The sequence below is a fragment of the Staurois parvus genome, unplaced genomic scaffold, assembly GCF_062004578.1.
Source record: "Staurois parvus isolate SC_StPar_1 unplaced genomic scaffold, SC_StPar_1.0 ptg000525l, whole genome shotgun sequence".
Taxonomy (NCBI): domain Eukaryota; kingdom Metazoa; phylum Chordata; class Amphibia; order Anura; family Ranidae; genus Staurois; species Staurois parvus.
The window spans coordinates 3,644,507-3,664,941 of record NW_028318321.1 but is presented as its reverse complement, the minus strand read 5'-3'; the positions used below and the strand labels follow the sequence as shown (position 1 = coordinate 3,664,941).

Sequence of the window (20,435 nt, the reverse complement as noted above, 5' to 3'; positions counted from 1 at the left end):
TGGGCTGCCCTACATTTAACCACCCCACCAGTACACCTTTACATCCTAAATTTCCCTGCTAACCTCTGCATCCCTCCCCCATCCTCTTCACTCCAACTCCCCCCACCTTAACTCTACATGCCTCCTCTGCTCATCTTTGCACCCACCTTCCATACCTCTGTACACCCCTTCCTTGTCCTTGCTGACCTTTGCACCCCAAGTTGTAATTCAATTTCTGCATACCTCTGCAAAGCCTCCCCCCTTTCACATTTCTTACCTTTACAGAACAGGCTGATGGTAGGGTCAGTGACCACAGTTGCAGGCAGGACTTTCAAGCATGCCTGTTTACCTCCCCAGTGGGCAGTATTCAGCAGAGGTGATGGTGGCTAGAACCTCAGCATAGCATAATATATATATATAAATGCCACATTGAGGACACTAATTACATGTGAATGCTGACGCTATTTACTTATGAATGTCACCACTATTTACATATGAATGCCGAATATTTACATGTGAATGCTGGCACAGTCTGCACATGGCAATAGGACAGAGACAGGCAGCATAAGTGACAGCACTTCACACTGAGATATCAGGACACAGAGCAGGATGAAGACTTTAAAAGGAACAAGGGAATTTAAACAAGGACAGCTGGCAAGTATGGGCTAGCTGCTTTGGGCCCCACAATGAGTGGGCCCAGGGAAGCTGCCCCTTTTGCCCCTCCTTAAAGATGGCCCTGATGATACATTGGGATTACCGCAGCTTGCTGGCTTTGGCTGTCACTCACTGCCTCTCCCTGTGGAGCCAGCAAGTTTGTTAGTAAACTCGTACGATCACCATTTCCAACAGATAATGGTGCAAAAAGTGGCAATGCTATTCATAGGTGAACATTAGGCTGGCAACACACAGAACCAAAAAATTAAAAGACATCTGAAAATAAAAATAGAGTCTACCAAAGTCCCTGACAGTCCATCAAAATCCTAGGATATAGAGTGTTCAAGCAAACGGCAGGATAGAAAACTCTACAGGCATTGCATGCACCAGCTGCAGCTCCTCACTAATGGATCTGGGTGAACCCAGCTGACAAGGAAGCATATGGAAAGCAGAGGGTGCAGGACTGGTGTTAAGGCAAACAGTAATTTAATAGAGCTATAAACACGAATATTCACTCACATCAAGCTTGGAGATGAAGCATTAAAGTGTTACTAAACCTAGGACCCTGCATTTACTATGTCTGCTCTCCCACAGAACTTGGAAATACAATTATTTTTGTAAATATAAACTGCTAAATACCTTTTCTCAAGAGAACTATATATCAGTCTTGTGACTTCTGTGTCTTGTCAAGCACTGGTTAAATCTTGTAGGAGGAGTTTCCATTCTCCTCTATGTCCTATGAGGCTGCATGACCTCTGACCCTCTGCACCCTCACAAAATAAAAAAAAAAACTATCTAGCAATACACACCAAACTAAGCATGTGCAGAGTGACTCCTAGAGCTCTGTACTATCAGCAGATGGATTGGGGACTGTAGAAGAAGAGGAGGATCAGAGAAGACAGGATTAAACAAACTTTTTACACAATGCAGAAGATTAACCCCTTATGTTCCACAGTGAGTATAACAAGAATGCTTTACTGCATATACAGACTGATTTTACTGTTATGGTTTAGTAACACTATAATAGGAAGGCATAACATTAGATCTTCTACAGTCAGTTCTCTGTGGATACCAAACCAGGAATTATCAGCACTCTATAGTATAGAGAGCTGGCACTGGCCTGCCGGTGTTCAATGGCAGCTCCTGGCAGAGTGGCTCAGGGAGACTAGGTCTAATGTCACATGCTGAAGGAAAATGTGTAAGCTGACAATGCGTTTCAAGCCAAGTCATAAATCATCGAGGTGCTGCATTTCTGGAGGACATTATTGTAATAAGGACAGCCTCCCCATAAGGACTATGTTGTAAAAAAAAAAAAACATAATACTGTATATGTGACAAGCTCTTATTACAAAATATAAAAAACACACTGTATATATATATATATTATATATATATACATATATACACACACACTATATATGTAAATCCAAATAGAGTCGGTCACTTCTGCTATGTCTCAAAGATCACATTAGCAGTGGGCTCCCAATATTCTACCAAATGAAACATAAAAAAATGAGGATGCAAGCTCTGTATCTTCCAATGATTCTTTTACTTCAAAATTCCATCTCCCTACAAAGTTTATTACAGGTAAGCAACTGCACAGCTCCAAGCACAGCAATGCTCTGCTTGACACATGTAGCTTGGTGAAGAGAATTGCTATGTTTGAAACTGTGCAGTCACTTACCTGTCAAACTTTCTATGGAGATGGATTTTTTAAGAAAAAGAATCATTGCAAGTTACAGAGATTGTATATATATATATATATATATATATATATATATATATATATATATATATATATATATAAAAACAAGAAAAGACCCAGCAGATAAAAAGCTGGAGTCTTTACTAGAAGTTTCTTTTTCTCCAGCTGGGTCTGTTGTGGCAGCAATTGGAGTTTGCCAGTCCCCGCAGGACCATGTAAAAAAAACTGGTAAGGAGTTTACCAGCTAGGGCAGAAATTGCGGCTAAAGAAGTGGCAGATCTACCATGTGCCTCGTGTTTTGAAGTTTGGCTCCTCTCTCCGTACATATGCGTAGAATCTTGTGGTTAAAAAGTTGGGCAGCTAAATTGCCTTGCCAGATGTTGATGGCTGGATTTTGGGGGGGTGAGTATCCTGCTTTCTGTAAAAAGGAAAAGCAAGCATCCATTTTTTAAGGGGTCAGGCCCCTCTGTTGCAGGTTCTGCATCCTCCAGGCAGTTTCGGAGGCCACAGGCTCTAGGGTTTACAGGAAAGCCTCAGGGGCAAGGACAGAAAAAGGGCTGGAGTCAGAAGCCAACTAAGACAGGCTCTAAGCCTTCATTAAGAAAGGGCACCCCCATTCATCTTCTCAAATGTAAGGGAGGAATGATCAACCTCAAGTGGGTAATTTCCACTTTTTCTCAGGGGTACATACTGGAATTATTAGCGTTTCCACTGCCTCATTTTCTGAGGTCAATTGTTCCCTTGGCTCAGCTGAAAAAAAGTTTCATTGTTTCAGGCTCTAGATCATATGTCATCACAAGGAGTAATCACGGAAATGTTGGCAGGTGAGAGGTTCACGAAGTTCTACTCTAACTTATTCACGGTCCCAAAACCAAACAGAGTTGTCAGACCTGTTATAGATCTCAAGACCCTAATTAGTTGTGCCAATTTTCCAACCTTGCTCCAGTATTGGGCCTGTTAAGGTCTCAGAGAATATTGGTGTCAGGATATCTGGATAATCTACTACTTAAGGAACAGCCTTTTCCAGCTTTAAGACACAGGATGACTCAGACAACTAGACTGGATTCTAAACTTGGAGCCAGTTCAGAGCCTAGAATATTTAGGTCTGACCTTGGATAGAGTTTAAGCAAAGGTGTTCCTGTCTCTGGGAAAAAGCAGTGCTTTAAAGGAACCTGGATCTGGAGGTAGAGGGGAAAAAAATTCCCTCTATACACTTCTGCATGAGATTATTGGGGAAGATAGTATCTTAATTTGAGGCAGTTCCCTATGCACAATTCCATTACAGGCCTTTACAGAGAAGCATTCTGTCCATTTGAAATAAGAAGGTCCAGAAATTGGATTCTCTCCCCATTGGCTACGACGCAGTCTACATTGGTGGTTAAGGATCTAGAATTTGGAAAAGGGGAAATCTTTTCTGCTGGTGGTTTGGAAGGTAGTAACCACGGATGCCAGCCTCCTCAGCTAGGCGGATGTCCTGGGTCAGGCCATGGTACAGAGGAAATGGTCTCAGTTAGAGAACAAGTTGCTCATCAATATCCTGGAACTTTGGGCAGTACGCCTTGATTTAAACCTTTGGACAAAGAAGTTGCACGAGTGTCCCATCAGGATCCAGTTCGACAATGCCACGGTTGTGGCTTACATCAACCAGCAAGGGGGTACCAGTAGCGGGGTAGCCCAAGAAGAAGTAGACCACATTCTAGCCTCAGCAGAACTGCATCTGCCTTGGGATTGGTTCTTTAGAAATTATGCTTTCCCTCCAGTTCAGCTTCTAGTGCATCTCCTATGGAGGATGTGAGAGGAATTAAAACCAGTAATATTTAGCTCCTGTTTGGCCCAGGAGGTCGTGGAATGCGGAAAGAGTAAGATTGGAGGTGGATGATCCATGAACTATTCTGATCCGGCCGGACCTTCTATCCCAGGGTTCAATATTCCACCCTGCTTTACGGTCACTAAATTTGATGGTCTAGCTGTTGAAGCTCAAATCTTGAAAGATCGGGGAGTCTCAGGGCCAGTTGTGTCTACTCTGCTGAACACTAGGAAGCAAGTTTCTAGAAATATTTACTATAGAGTATGGAAAGTGTAGATTTCATGGTGTGGGTCCAGGAAATGGCATCCTTGAAAATATGTCATTAGAAGGGTTCTTTCTTTTCTTCAATCTGGCGTGGAGATGAAGTTGGCTCTAGGCACTATTAAAGCTCAGCATTTCTGGCTCTGTCCATAATTTTTCAGAAACCAGTTGCTTCACATGCCTTGATTCGGGCTTTCTTACAGGGGTTCATTTGGCTCCTCCTGTCAAATCACCTTTGTGCCCTTGGGACCTGAATTTAGTACTTAGGATCCTGCAGGAGCAACTCTTTGAACCTATTCAGGAAACCTCACTGGTGTTATTGGCAAGAAAAGTACTGTTTTTGATTGCAGAAGAGTGTCAGAGCTTACTGCTCTTTCTTGCAAAGAGCCGTTTTTGGTTCTACACCAGGGTAAAGGTAGTGCTGCTCTCTCAACCATATTTTTTGCCTGAGGTCCTTTCTGGTTTCCATTTGAAATTTGAGTCCTTGTTCGTGTTGCCAGAAGGGATCAGGAAGAGACAGGCAGCATCTAAAGCAACTATTTCTCTTTGGCTCTGACAGCTAATCATTCAAGCCTACGGTTTGAAGAGGAAAGTTCCACCCTTTTGGGTTAAGACATACTCTATAAGAGGTGTGGGAGCCTCATAGATGATCCATCATCAGGTGTCAGTGGCCCAGGTTTGCAAAGCCACCACTTGGTCTTATGTACATACATTCGCAAGATTTTACCAGGTGGAGGTTATGGCCTTTAGTCGTAGCGTATTAAGGGTGGCAGAATAGGGCCTTGCCTTCTGGCAGTGTTTTTCTGGATGTGTATCCCTCCCCTCAAGTACACTCAGGTCCATAAATATTGGGACATCGACACAATTCTAACATTTTTGGCTCTATACACCACCACAATGGATTTGAAATGAAACAAACACGATGTGCTTTAACTACAGACTGTCAGCTTTAATTTAAGGGTATTTACATCCAAATCAGGTGAACAGTGTAGGAATTACAACAGTTTGCATATGTGCTTCCCACTTGTTAAGGGACCAAAAGTAATGGGACAATTGGCTTCTCAGCTGTTCCATGGCCAGGTGTGTGTTATTCCCTCATTATCCCAATTACAATGAACAGATAAAAGGTCCAGAGTTCATTTCAAGTGTGCTATTTGCATTTGGAATCTGTTGCTGTCAACTCTCAAGATGAGATCCAAAGAGCTGTCACTATCAGTGAAGCAAGCCATCATTAGGCTGAAAAAACAAAACAAACCCATCAGAGAGATAGCAAAAACATTAGGCATTGCCAAAACAACTGTTTGGAACATTCTTAAAAAGGAATGCACCAGTGAACTCAGCAACACCGAAAGACCCGGAAGACCATGGAAAACAACTGTGGTGGATGACCAAAGAATTCTTTCCCTGGTGAAGAAAACACCCTTCACAACAGCTGGCCAGATCAAGAACACTCTCCATGAGGTAGGTGTATGTGTGTCAAAGTCAACAATCAAGAGAAGACTTCACCAGAGTGAATACAGAAGGTTCACCACAAGATGTAAACCATTGGTGAGCCTCAAAAACAGGAAGGCCAGATTAGAGTTTGCCAAACAACATCTAAAAAAGCCTTCTCAGTTCTGGAACAACATCCTATGGACAGATGAGACCAAGATCAACTTGTACCAGAGTGATGGGAAGAGAAGAGTATGGAGAAGGAAAGGAACTGCTCATGATCCTAAGCATACCACCTCATCAGTGAAGCATGGTGGTGGTAGTGTCATGGCGTGGGCATGTATGGCTGCCAATGGAACTGGTTCTCTTGTATTTATTGATGATGTGACTGCTGACAAAAGCAGCAGGATAAATTCTGAAGTGTTTCGGGCAATATTATCTGCTCATATTCAGCCAAATGCTTCAGAACTCATTGGACGCCGCTTCACAGTGCAGATGGACAATGACCCAAAGCATACTGCAAAAGCAACCAAAGAGTTTTTTAAGGGAAAGAAGTGGAATGCTATGCAATTGCCAAGTCAATCACCTGACCTGAATCCGATTGAGCATGCATTTCACCTGCTGAAGACAAAACTGAAGGGAAAATGTCCCAAGAACAAGCAGGAACTGAAGACAGTTGCAGTAGAGGCCTGGCAGAGCATCACCAGGGATAAAACCCAGCGTCTGGTGATGTCTATGCGTTTCAGACTTCAGGCTGTAATTGACTGCAAAGGATTTGAAACCAATTATTACAAAGTGAAAGTTTGATTTATGATTATTATTCTGTCCAGTTACTTTTGGTCCCTTAACAAATGGGAGGCACATATGCAAACTGTTGTAATTCCTACACCGTTCACCTGATGTGGATGTAAATACCCTCAAATTAAAGCCAACAGTCTGCAGTTAAAGCACATCTTGTTTGTGTCATTTCAAATCCATTGTGGTGGTGTATAGAGCCATAAATGTTAGAATTGTGTTGATGTCCCAATATTTATGGGCCTGACTGTATATTGCTTTGGAACATCCCAGATAGTAATGATTATAGCCTGCTCTGTGTCAAGTGATGTACGGTAAAGAAAATTGGATATTTTTCTACATACTTACCTGTAAAATCAATTTCTTGAAGTTCATCACGGGACACAGAGGTTTTTCTCAGATTTCATTGCGTGTCACAAAACTGAGGTACTTCCTGTATGGGAGGGGTTATATAGGGGAGGACTTCCTGTTTGGTCTGCCAGTGTCCATTCACCTATAGGTGGCACATAACCCAGATGGTAATGATTATAGCCTTCTCTGTGTCCCGTGATGTACTTCAAGAAATGAGTTTTACAGGTAAGTACATAGAAAAAAAATCCAATTTTCAGTTGAAAATAGCTGTTAGCAAATTTAATCACATATTTGCTTTTTATATTTATCCATCTTCAGTAGGGAGAAATCCTTATCAGCTTCCATTGGTTCCAAAAATTGGCAACATTTATTTTGTGGATTCTGTATAACATAAAACGAAATACTGTTGAGTGAAGATGATAAATTCATTTTAGCTTTGAAGGACAGGGCAGAGAGGGCGAGTAAAAAACTATTGTTACCACTGGAGTCTCCAAGACAGTTCAAACTGCTGCCCTTCTGGAACTGAAACATCACACTTGGATGCAACGGGCCTTTGACATGTCTGAAAGGAAAAGCATCTTTCTTTTCCAAAGCAACCTTTGCATTTACTAATGCAAAAAAAAAAAAAATTATGTTTGCATACATGAGGTCTCATGTTTTAGAAAATAAAAAAATCCAGTGCTCACCTTTGATAGTACTTGAGTTTTATTGTCCAGTGACAGGTCAGATATCTTTTCCACACACTGCACGATTCTCGTGCACCCCTTGTCTTCATTTTGCGCCATCCATAGAATGTGGTCATCTACAGACATGATGTTACTTGCAATCTCTACTAGAATTCCTCCAAGCTGTTAATGAGAAGACATAATTCACTTACAACCATTTATTAATAGCAACTAGTATTAAGCAGATCCACTTACTACTAGCAGTAAAAAGCAACTAATAAATCAATAACTGGGAGTTTCACAAAAACTGTTTGGATGGTAGGTATAAAAGTGATCTTATGTAAAATGATAAAGGATACTCATCAGCTTATTGATTTATAGGTCCTCATTGATCATCCAAGCTTCCAGGACTTCTTGTTGCCTGATCTGTCAGAAGTTTGTTCATATATTTTACAAGTAAACATATCACTACCACATATGGAGGTATTACAAGATGACTTGGAGGAGAAAGTATGGCAGACCTGGTGTAGAAGAAGACTATGCGGCCCACCAAGACTGCCATTGTGTTAAACATTTTTGTCTGTGGTTTGTGTCAATGTTTAGATTTACAGTCGATTGTCTCACTACCTCTGCCAGAAATGTGTTCCAAGTATCTACTACTGTCTAAGTAAAATAATAATTTGCCTTCATGCATTTTGGCATACAGCATAAACTGTGTAATTTCGCTCCAGAGATACATAGCTGTTGTGTATAACTGACCATAATGATGAATGGCTATAGGTGGCTGCACGATGCTTTAAAGTGATTGAAAAAATTTTTTTTTTATAGTAAATGTCATACTTACTTGCTCTGTGCAATGATTTTGCACAAAGCTGCCCCAATCCTCCTCTTCTCAGGTCCCCCACTGGTGCTCCTGGCTTCTCCCCCCCTGCTGAGGGCCCCCAAGAGCAAACTGCATGCTTTCTCCAAAGCTGCCTCTGTGTGACTATAAGACGCAAAGAGCACGACTTGGCCCCACTGGTTGGGTTTGACAGCAGTGGGAGTCAATGGCTCCCATTGCTGTATCTCAGTTAATGAGGAGGGAGAGACAAGGGAGAGCCACTGCTCTCATGCACATTGCTGGATTGAGATAGGTGGTACCTACTGTAAGTATCACAAGTGTTCTCTTTCAACAGAGAAGGTGAGGTGTGTCTCTGACTAGATTTATTAATTTACAGAGCGCACATGGTCAAACTGTGTTGCCAATGGACTGTGCAGTCATACTGAGACAAATTGCACAGCCACTAAAACAGGAAAGTGAAGGTAAGACCAGGGGCGGAATAACCATTTGGAAACTCGGGCACTGCCCGAGGGCCCCGGGTCATTAGGGGGCCCCATGAGATGCCCCTGGCACCTTTTTCATAGGATTTTTGAGTTTGGGCAAGGACACAGGGGCCCCATGATCCCCTATTGCCAGGGGGCCCCATGAGTTGTCAGTACGCCCCTGGGTAAGACTATGAAAATGGCCATAGCTTAAACAATGTCTGTCTGACTGAATATCTATATGTGTGACCAGGGGCGGACTGACAACTCATGGGGCCCCCGGGCAATTGGGGATCATGGGGCCCCTGTGTCCTTGTCCAAACTCAAAAAAGCCTATGAAAAAGGTACCAGGGGCATCTCATGGGGCCCCCTACTGACCCTGGGCCCTCGGGCAGTGCCCGAGTTTCCAAATGGTCAGTCCGCCCCTGTGTGTGACTTTAACTGAGCATATCTGCTTGCCTTCTATATGTGAGATGGCACGTAGACATTCAAAAAGCTGCAACACCTGAGTTTTAATAGGAGCATGATGTTACCATTTGACATATTACATCAGAGTATAGACAGGATAAAGCCCCCACTGATGTAAAATTTGGGGAGCACTGTGATACAACACAGCACTCCAAAAAGGTCAAAAGAGAAGTTTTCATTGAAATTGGTAGATGTGCAAAGCAAGTGGGTGATCAGTCCCACAGCAATATAAGTTTTGTGTGTACTGACTCTTTATTAAAAAGAATGTTACGTTAAATCACATAAATCTGAAACTCTTTTGGCAACTATGCAGCAATTCTCCTACTGGTCTGTAAAAGACAAATCCAAGTGATTATTTTAGCAAGGAGCTATTAAAACAAAATTCCTAACTTTCCAGATTATGATAGATTTATTCAGTCTAGTACTAGTAGCTATTCATTGTGAATCTGTGTCACCAATGTGCTGTGGAATAAGACTCGTCTATACTATAATTATATTATTCTTTTAGCTCTGCATATAGCCTACTTTCTGGGACTTTTTTTGCTGAATGGCTCTTACTATTTCCAGCACACTAGCCCTAAGCAATTCTGTGATGCACTTCCATTAGAATTTGCATTAAGAAAGCATCATTATGTTAGAAATACAGACATTTTAATAAATGCATGAAACTTTTATCCATGCCTAATAAAATAGCGGGGAATTGTATTTGAAATGGAGATGTCATCTCCAGACAGTCATTTGAAATAAAGAAATATTTCAGGGAAACTAGTGGAAAGGAATAAATGTTAATTGCAATATAATCTGTATCTGTGAGCTTTTAGAATTTTTGGTATCAGCAGCACTATGTGGTGGTGAAGGTGGATGCTGCAAATGTTACTGTCCCAGACAGAAGGATTGAGGCCCTGGTGAACTGGTATTTTCCTGAGGTTCTCAATGATCCTGGAGAACAGCATGATCATCAAAAGCAGGGGAATGATCCATAACAGTGTAAGGACCCATAAGCCTCCTGAGAAATCTCATTATGGAAAGGTAGCCCTAAGTTGGGGTTATGTGTCAAAGAGAAAGGGAGGCCCGGAGTAAAATAAGGAAAAAAAAATGACAGAGGTCAGGCATGACAGGGGTTAAAGGGGCTTGAATCTAAGGTTAGGGTTATGCCTGAAGTTTAGAAGTAAATAGTTAGCAAGCTCTTGGGATTGGGTCAGGGTCAAGGTCAGGTAGGGGTGGAGCTTCAAGGGATGATCTGGTAGCTGGCCTGGGGAGGTCTTCAGTCAGAGGTCAGTCAAGTTGGGGAAAACTTTGTTGTCAGTCTGTGGTCTCTGTTCGTTATTATGGGCAATTTGAAGACTCTGCTGTCCCAACTGTGAGCTGTGGCTTCTGTCCATGGAACAGACTGGCTGCAGTCCCAGGCCAGTGGGCTTCTTTTGGTAAACAGGCAAGTGAACTCTGTTACTGCCTCCCTGCCTCCTCACGTGTGCGGAGGTCAAGGTCTCCAGAGTGCCTTAGCCCCAAAATGTCTCCCCCGGGTCCAGCGCCACCTCAAGAGCTCCTCTGAGAGTACCTCAAGGGACCCCCTGGGCCCTGCGCCAAAATGCCATTCAGCAAAAAATGCTTTGCATATTGGAGATTTGGTATGTTCTTCAAAATGGGGTTTGGATGGTTTGCAGTTCAGGGATGTGCGCTGTTGCGTCAGTTCTGTTGTTTTTTGGATTCGGCAGTCCAAGACTGATCAGGCTGGCAGGGGTGTGCGGTTGGAGTTGTTTCCTGTTCCTTGGATCAGTGGCATGTCCAGTTCAGGCCATTGCCCAATCTTTGGAGTTGCGGCCAGGTCGCCTTGGTCCATTTTTGCTGCATGAGGATGGTTCGACATTGTCAAATCACTTCTGTGTTCTGGAAATGTTTGGTGGCCTTGGGGTTGTGTGCATCTGGATTTGCATCACAATCCTTCCGCATTGGAGATGCTGGGGGTTGAGTGAAGGGGATTTTTCAGCAGATTGGTCGATAGGAATTGCGGTATCATCGCCTATATGTTCGACCACATTTTCTGTAAGTCACTGGGTGTGCTTGCTTGAGGTGGTGTCTGAGTCCATTTGTTGCCTGATTGTCCCTTGCTCTCGTTTGTCGGGGTGAGGCTTTTTGGGGGGGGGTCTCATGTCTGTGTGTCTGGTTTGTTTTTTTCTTTGTCTTCTCTTTTTTAGTTAGGGACCCGTGTTTTATCTGGATCATGGGTCATTCCTACTTTTACGGGGGGGCACAGAGAGCTGATGTCCGGCCTAATGAGCAACAGTTGATTTGGGCATTCCTCAGGAGGAGGTGGTGGTGCTCTGGATTGGGATGCCCGGCTTAGTGTGGAGTTGGGTGGTTCCCAAAGTTGAGCAATATGCTCCAGACATCCTCCTGGTGCATGCGGGAGGTAATGACTTGGGCCTGCGGTTGATGAGGGAGCTCATCCAGGATATTAAAATTGATTTATTAAGGCTTCGCACGAGTCATCTGGATTTGTTGTTCACTTGGTCTAACCTGGTGGCTTGTACCCAATGGTGGATAGCTCAGTCAGTGGCCAGTCTGAATAAGGCTCGGGTGAAGGTTAATCGAGAGGCGACTAGGTTTGTGCTGCAGAATGGTAGTTTGGTGGTGAGACATCTTGCGTTGGAGTCGGATATCTGGAGATACCTACATGGTGATGGTGTACATTTGAATGCAGTTATGGTTTAGATGTGGTGTCTAAGGTTGCAGGATGGTGTTCAGAGTGAGGTCCGCACAAACATAGGGTGTCATGTTTGTGCAGGGGTGGCGGGTTGCAAGGTCCTTTTTAGGTTAGTATGGGCACAAAGGTACGGTCTAGGGACTCATCTGAGGTACGGCTCCCAGATTTTGGGATGTGTATCTACGCGTTGTCTCAGAGTTGGTGGTTGTTGAGGCTGGATGCCTGACTAAGTGATACGCAGGTAATTTCCTTCATTTGGTGCCTAATAGGACCTTGGGGCTCCATTGCATATACTGTGATAACAAATTACTGTATTGTTCTGTTTTCATCTGTTATTTATATATTTGGTTATTAAAAGGCTGTGATGGCCATTTAACAAGAAGGAAGCAAGAAGGCGGTCCAATAAGGGGTTCGGGACTATCAGAGATTTGTTCATTTTGGATATTAATTGGAATGTAGTATTCCAGAAGGATCGAAGTGACTTGCATGACCATAAAATATGGATTCTTGAGCCTAGTTCGCCACAAATGTCTCCAGCATGTAGGAGCATGTTTCGGATAGTAAATCGAGAGTTTAATCGGGTCAGGTACCATTGATGGAGTATTTTTAGATATGACTCCCAGTGGGAGCTACATCGGGTAGCTTTATAAGTGATGTTGAAGGTATTTTCCCAGCATTTTAAGGTGATTTGGGTTGAAAGGATGTTTTCCCAATTGGTTAGGGAGGTTGTTTGTAAAGTAACCTGTGAGTTGATGAGGTGCGCATAGAAAGTGGAAATACTTTTACTCGGGTATTGGGGTCTGGTGAAAAAGGTGTAAGCTGTGATTGGTAGGATGGTGTTGTGGGGTAATTTATTTGTATGTAAAAAATGAGCGATTCTTTAGTATGTAAAATTTTCAGTAGTAGGGATATTATATTTGGTTTGGAGAGATTGGAAGGAGTGTAAAGATTGGTTGAAATGGAGATCTGCTAATTTAGTTATTCCTTGTTTTGCCCATTGAGATAGGTCCAAAGATGGGATGTAGAGGTGTAGTATATTGGTTGGAGTAGGTACATGTTTAATATCTTTAAATTTAGTGGTTAGAAGGTCTCGTCAAGCTTGCAGGGAAGCTATAATGCAAGGATGTTTTAGGTGGGGTTCTATGATTTTGGACGGTGGGAACAAGAGTATATTTTGAACTGTTACTTTTAATAAACATTTTAAAATATTGCACTTAGAAGTGCCTTCTTGCTTCCTTCTTGTTCAGGTACATTCAACTCTTGGAAGTGCTGCTCTAGTGCCTTCTTCCAACTGTCATCCTCCACACCTGAAGGTCTCTGAGGCAAATGCACCCTACAACCTCCTTTTCTTCTGTTGGCCATTTAACTCCAACTTGTTGCAGTGCGATTATTCGCTGGGTGAGGGGTGGGATTTTGGTCAGAACAGTTCAGAAACAAGCCATATTTAATACCCTAGTCAAGCCTCTTCAAAGAGCAATTCTACGGAACAAGAAAAACAGTGAACAACTACCTGCGAACACTGCAACCCTACCTAAAAGTAGAAAGCAACATTGTTTTCTTAACCCACATTTTAATTCATTAACTAGAGCAAGATTTTAGTCAGCTCTTCATGTGTTGCAATTGGGTTTGTTTCTTGAATATTCTTCTTTGCTTGAACTATCACTAGTTTGGCTGATTAGCTTTTCTTAGTATTGATACATTGAGATATCAAGATGCCTGTATGTGAAACACAGCATTGAGCCAACATAGACTATGTTTTGAAACACCTCTCCTTTACTGCAAAGAGTTAAGAAAATTGGATTTCCAGATGATCAATTGACCTACAAACAGAGATAGAGTAAACCGGATCCCTACAGTTATACCTGACTAAAAAAGTGCTCTGTGCACCATTGTTAGAACTGAATTTTCAATTTTGAATAGAGTGTATCTTTAAAATGCTGCAATTCTAGAATGTAGGGAAAAGTTAGGCCTTAAAAAGAATGCTTCATGCTTGAGAAAGAGCTGGTGAAGGCTTGAAATGTCATACTGGGCAGAAGGAGCAAGTCTTTTTACTGGTCATTTAAATATGATCGAAACATCTAAACTAATAACTACCTTTATAAGACCCATGTGCGAACGGACATTTACTTTTAATGATTATGCCATAACTTTGATCTGCAGTTTCAAAATCTACAGACTCCCTCAGAATCCGTATTTCTTTCCAAGTAATAGTATAAAGTAATAGTATTAGTATTAGTGTACCCTCTACTTCCAGCATCAACAAACAGTTCTGACTTTCATGAATGCACACTTGACTTTGACCTAGAGTATAACTTTGTAAAACTGCCTAATGGTAAATAGTACAAACTTCTTAACCAAGAACAGAGCTATACCAATCACTTGCCTAGTTCTTCATCTTCCTCACAGTGATGATCTCTGCCTGATATTCTGGAGTAAAGTTTTGGAGTTCTATTTATCCTGTTGACAAATCCCAGAACAGAGAGTTTAATGGAAACTTTTTATTCAACCTTTGGCTTTGATGTAAAATACTTCCTGTAGTAGAGGATTGTATTGACCAGCTCTTAAGTGATCAACTGATCAGCTGTAGTAAATGACCTTTCAGAGGGTTGGTGAAGAATCACAAAGTGTTGTTTGAAGACACACTGTGATGTTATGGACCAACGTGATCTATGCAATAATAAAATTTAATTTATGTGGAAGTCTGCTGGTTGCCATGGTACAGAAAGAGAAACTTGAATTTTTTCCATCAGTTAAAAAAAACTGGATGGCCGTAGACTGAAAATTACAGACATAACAAACATGTCATATTTACCTGTTCCGTGCAATGGTTTTGCACACAGCTCCCCTAAACCTTCTCTTCTGGGGTCCCCCGCCAGCATTCATGGCTACTCTTCTTCAGCGAGTGCCCCATAGGAAACTGCTTCCTATGGGGGTACTCGTGGGCTTGATCCCAGGCTGCACTGCCTGCATTCATAGACAGAAATAGCATGGCTCTGCCCTCTGCTCCTTCAGGATAGTATTTGACTGACAGCAGCAGGAACCAATGGCTGCTGTTGTTGCCTTGGTGTATTGTGGGAAGAAAGAGTAGAAAGGGCCACTGCTGTTGAGCACAGCGCTGGATCGAGATCAGGCTTAGGAAAGTATAAAGTGGGACTTGGGGGAATCCTAATAACAGCGGGTTATTGTATACCTTAATGCAGAGAATGCAATAAAGTAAAAAAAAACTTACGGTTTTAGAACTACTTAATATCTTTGAATGATGAGCTGCAATTTGCAGGATACGTACATATTACATTATTACATTTAGAGAAAGTAATAATAAAATGGTTTACAGCTACAGTTACTATACTATTCTCGAGCAAGGATTCCAGGTTTGCCAGTTACCAGCATATTACTGATTAAATGTACATATAGATACAGTACTTCATCAATCACAAATCTGATCTGATTTGAGGTCTGTGAAATGTTGCAATGCTATCATATGATGAACAAATTTGCAGAAATGGCTAGCAGATAAAAACAGAGGCAAGTTGATCTGTTAAAGAATCTACGGAAGAAAATATTTACTACTGAAAATCAGGAGGTATTGCTAAGAAATGCGTTAGTACCGTATATGATATCTTACCAGATACAGTTTTGTTTCTCCAGCTGCTATACAACCCTCAGCATTCACTGCCCATGCTTGCTATAAGCAACCATTCAGACTGTATTCCCTGCTGTTTGGTAACTCCCATGCATGCACCTGTACACTTTGATTCAATTTAATCTTACATATGAAAGTGTTTTAAATTAGTATGGAGTTTGAGAATCAATACTGCATTATTGATGATTCTGGGCTTTAACTTATCAGTTTAGCTGGTTAGCCCCAAACATTTTAATACATATAAAAAAAGATTTTGAAGAGAAAAACACCTTATGGGTATTATGATATAAAAGTGTTAAAGTGGTTCTAAAGGTTAAAGGATTTTTACCTTCATGCATTCTTTGCATGAAGTAGTGGCAGAACGACCCGGGTCACAGAAGTCGCAAATGTGACCTGGCACTGGAGTTCCATCACTGTGGAGGGGCCCAAGTCTGGAGATAGTCTGCACCCATTGTAGGGGGGCCCAATGCCCATTGCTTATTTTTATGGGAGTCGGGAGTCCGGGAGAAATCACACGGAGGCAGAGCACTCACACTGTGACTGCCATTGCAACACAGCGAGCCCCCGCCCATTTCTGCAGATGAATGGAGGAGAAAGACAGCTGACAGCCAGTAGGCATGAAGAGGAGGAGCTTGCCACTGTGCTCAGAGACCCGAGAGAGAGATAGGCATCACGGGAGGCACTGGCATGTGAAGAGTGCCGGATGGATACACTGACACGCTGAGAACGAGTACCAGTGCCACTGATCTCATTGACCCCACTGCATCTGACTGATCCCATCCCCCCCAGGGTCCCCACCACCTCTGACTGATCCCAGCCCTCCCCAATGGACCCCATCACCACCTCTGACTGATCCCATCCCCCAGGGCCCCCACCACCACCTCTGACTGATCCCATACCCCTAGGGGCCCCACCACCACCTCTGAGTAATCCCATTCCCCCCAGGTCCCCCACCACTGCCTCTGACTGATCCCATTCCCCCCCAGGGTGCCCACCACCACCTCTGACTGATCCCCTCACCCCCAGGGCCCCCACCACTGCATCTAACTGATCGCATTCCCCCCAGGGCCCCCCACCACTGCCTCTGACTGATCCCATCCCCCGAGGTCCCCCCACCACATCTGACTGATTCCATCCCCCCCAAGGGCCCCCACCACTGCCTCTGAATGATGCAACCTCCCCCAGGCCCCCCCCACCCTTTTACTGATTCCAACACCCCCAGGGTCCCCACCACCACATCTGACTGATCCCATCCCCTCCCAGGGCCCCCACCACTACCTCTGACTGATCCCATCCCTCTTCTCAGGGCCCCCACCATCGCCTCTGACTGATCCCATCGCCCCCACCACCACTGACCTCGCCTCCCCCTTCCCACCCCCTTCACCACTGCCACTAATCCCATCCTCCCGCCACCAGCACTGCCATTAAGCTCATCTCCCCCCTCCCCCAGCTCTGCCATTCATCCCATTCCCCCCATTCCCCACACAGCACTGCCACTGCTTTTTTGAAGGGGGGGGGGCTTCATGTCTTCTTGCACCGGGCCATGAAGGTTCTAGTTACACCTCTGGTGGGGAAGCTGCCACCTTCAGTGTGCATCTCCCTACCTCCCTTACTTACCTGAGTCTGATTGCGATCCAGCACTGTACAGGAAGGCCTCAGCTCTTCCGGGTCTCTCCTCATTGAGACACAACAGCAGGAGCCATTGGCTCCAGTGAGTGTATATTCTCCCATCTGGAAGATATGATATTTTGCTGTATAGCCTACTGTGGTCTGTTAACTGTCATGTTAGGCAAAAATAGGCATTAGAATCACAGCTGGTAATTTTGTTCTACAGGAACCCTAGACATTCCCTAGTGATTCCCACTTTGCCATATACCAAAATATCTTCTGCTCTAATGATCTTCATATCTCCTAAAATGTCTATAAATGTTAACAGAAACTCTTTAACACAAATTACTTAATGGAAATGTTGTTTATGTGTTATGTACGTAGGGAACTTTGATGCAACCCTTACCTTTGCCAATAGTTACAGAAAATGCTGAGAAATATCAACTATTCAGCAATAAATATTTCACCGATGTTTATTCTGTAAGCAAAAAGTCTATCCCTAGAGGACCACTTTTCTTCAACTGAGGGCGCCTAAAAGAAGGTGAAGCTGAGCTGTCAGTCACCTCTGCCCTTTCTGTGACAGTCATATGACATTGCTCAGTGTTATGACTGAGGTCAGGGGAATATTTAGAGCAAGGGACAGCATTTCATTTTGACAAAAAGTTAAAATCTGCAGATTGGTAGCTGTTAACTTATCTGTTAATCCCATCAAAGGACCTCATGTCCCAGAGTAACTGTGTAAATTACTAAAATAAAATTAAATAACTATTTAGAAAAAAATGTTCCCTCCTCTTTTAGACACTTACTTGCTTGATTTGTGTCACAAACGTTATCATCCTTTCCATCATGTCTGCCACCAACACCACATCCATCTTATCGGTGAAGTCTGAGGCTCCCCTGGTGTAGGTCATTAGCTGATGAGCATGTTCAAGGACATTGGAGTCATTCACAGGCATCTAGAAGCAGAGTATTGTTATGGTCCTTAATGCATTATTAAAAGAAATCAAAATTCTGTGCTTGCAAATATTGCCTATTTAATAGGCAATAAAAATGGGAATGGCAACAAAAGATCTTTATAGAGATTTTTCCTTTACACATTTAAATAATTTACATACTTACATGTTGCATAGGGAAATAATAGCACTGTTAAAACAATCCATAATGATCTCCTATGTGGGTTTATGGAAGGTGTGATATCTTTTCTTGATTTATTTGAAAATATTGTAAAAATGGAAACGTTTAGACATCATCTAAGACAGATGCCTGCCTTGTTATGAAGCCCCAAATTAATGTTGTCTTTAAGGGGTCATAAACAAGAATCTACAAAGACAAACAAAGGAAAATTTCCTAGCACGCTTACCGGCTAGCCTGCAAAACCATCAAACTGATCCTGTCTAATGATTCACGTTCAGGGCTATGGGAAAGGAGAGTTCCATACACGTTTCTCATGCCACGTTCGAAGCACACTGCGTGTGTGATCTGTTGTGGGTGTCAATATATTCTTAATGAAACCCTAAACACAGAGTACTATGTGATTTGGTGCGGTGCGTTTTTGAAAAGTAGTGCATGCACTTTTTTTTTTGCCATCCAGTGCAATTTCAGCCCATTAAAATAAATGTGCTGAAAATCGCACCTTACTTTGAGTTGCACAGGAATTGCACAGGAAAGCAAACATGTTCCTGTTTGATTCAGGTGTGAACTGGCCCTAAAAACATTTGCAAATATATGTGGAAGCCGCACTGCGTCACTGATGCTTCTCTGTATACTGCAGTCCTAACTCCATATTTGAGAGTCACCAAGTTGGAGCATATATATCAGTGAATAAATTAAGGGCAGGTTTGCCTGGAGGGACCCCAGGCACACCTGGTAAGTGTCCTGGGAAATTTTTTGTTTGTATGTGATGTGTAAAGCCCTTACTGCAAAGGCTAGTTATAAATTGGTATGGTTGCCATCTTTTTGTATAGCTTGTTTGCAAAATTCTACAATGGAATTGCTATAGTTATGCAAAATGTATCTGACCCAGGGACGATCACTTGCAATTACATGCATCTGTGATTAGCTGTGGGAGCCGACAGCTTCCCATGGCCTCCAATGGAGCTGCCTCCCAGAGCTAGAGGATGGGAACCCCCAGCTGGGGGTATAGTCAGTGTCAAGCCCATTCCTGGTGTGAATGCAGCCTCAATATAATAATGCAAATTTGTGGATTACTATGTGACAAAGCAAAGATCAAGGTACAAACAGCAGTAATGCATAACAACCTAAAAAAAGTCTCTTGTTCTTAGTGCTCCAAACTTACAAAAGGTCAAATCTGGTTGTTATGATATACTGTAAACCCCGATCCTCATCATAAGACTGAAAAAAAGCATCAGTAAATGTTTATAGTAAAGGTTAAAAATGTAATCTTCTGATTGGGAGTTAATGACACACTTCAGGACTTTTAAACTTTACATAAATTTTCTCTTGGTATGAACGGGGCTCTGGCATGAGAATCTTGTGTATGCTGACTCAGTAAGTTTTGCGGACATTCTTGTAAATTATATTTATGAGGTATTTGCAAGCACAGCCTGTGCTTCAGTATCTACAGATGTGGCTTTCCTTGCAAACGAATTATAAGTACATATAAAAATAACATGAACTATTCATTGTAGAGAGAAAATCATTATCATATGTTCAGGGAGGGAAATAAAAAGGCCAATTACCAGGCTGAAGGCATGAAGGTGTCTTGTTACTTCATGAGTAAAGGGACACTCTGAATAGTCTTCTTCTGCCCAATGTCCATTGCGGTTACACTTTCGCCAGGCTCGTGATTCTTCTCTATGCTCGTCATATAGCAGTGAGCTAAGTGCAAATGCTCTGCAGGGGTAGAAAGCCATCATGCCAGCCAACGTCCTAGGCCATCTAAGAAAAGGAAATAGACGATTATTATTTTTCACTTAGATTGGTGCTTTCCATCAGCCTTTCCTGTTAAGGCCTAAAGTAAATACAAAACCAGAAACATTAAAATGTCATAATAGATTTATAGGCAAAACTTTTTTTCCATTTTGGATGGAGCAAGGGAGAGT

At 42.6% G+C, this 20,435-nt stretch overlaps 1 protein-coding gene across 1 annotated transcript in view; it reads right to left on the bottom strand.

Moving 5' to 3' along the window:
• LOC149451697 (adhesion G protein-coupled receptor A3-like) overlaps positions 1-20,435 on the bottom strand; it is an 892,717-nt gene that overhangs the window by 609,082 nt on the left and 263,200 nt on the right. Inside the window, exons 9-11 of the mRNA XM_089690279.1 lie at positions 20,073-20,271; positions 18,180-18,329; positions 7,670-7,831 (exon numbers count right to left, since the gene is read on the bottom strand). Coding sequence (XP_089546405.1) covers positions 7,670-7,831; positions 18,180-18,329; positions 20,073-20,271 — 511 coding nt within the window. The remainder of the gene's footprint in view (positions 1-7,669; positions 7,832-18,179; positions 18,330-20,072; positions 20,272-20,435) is intronic.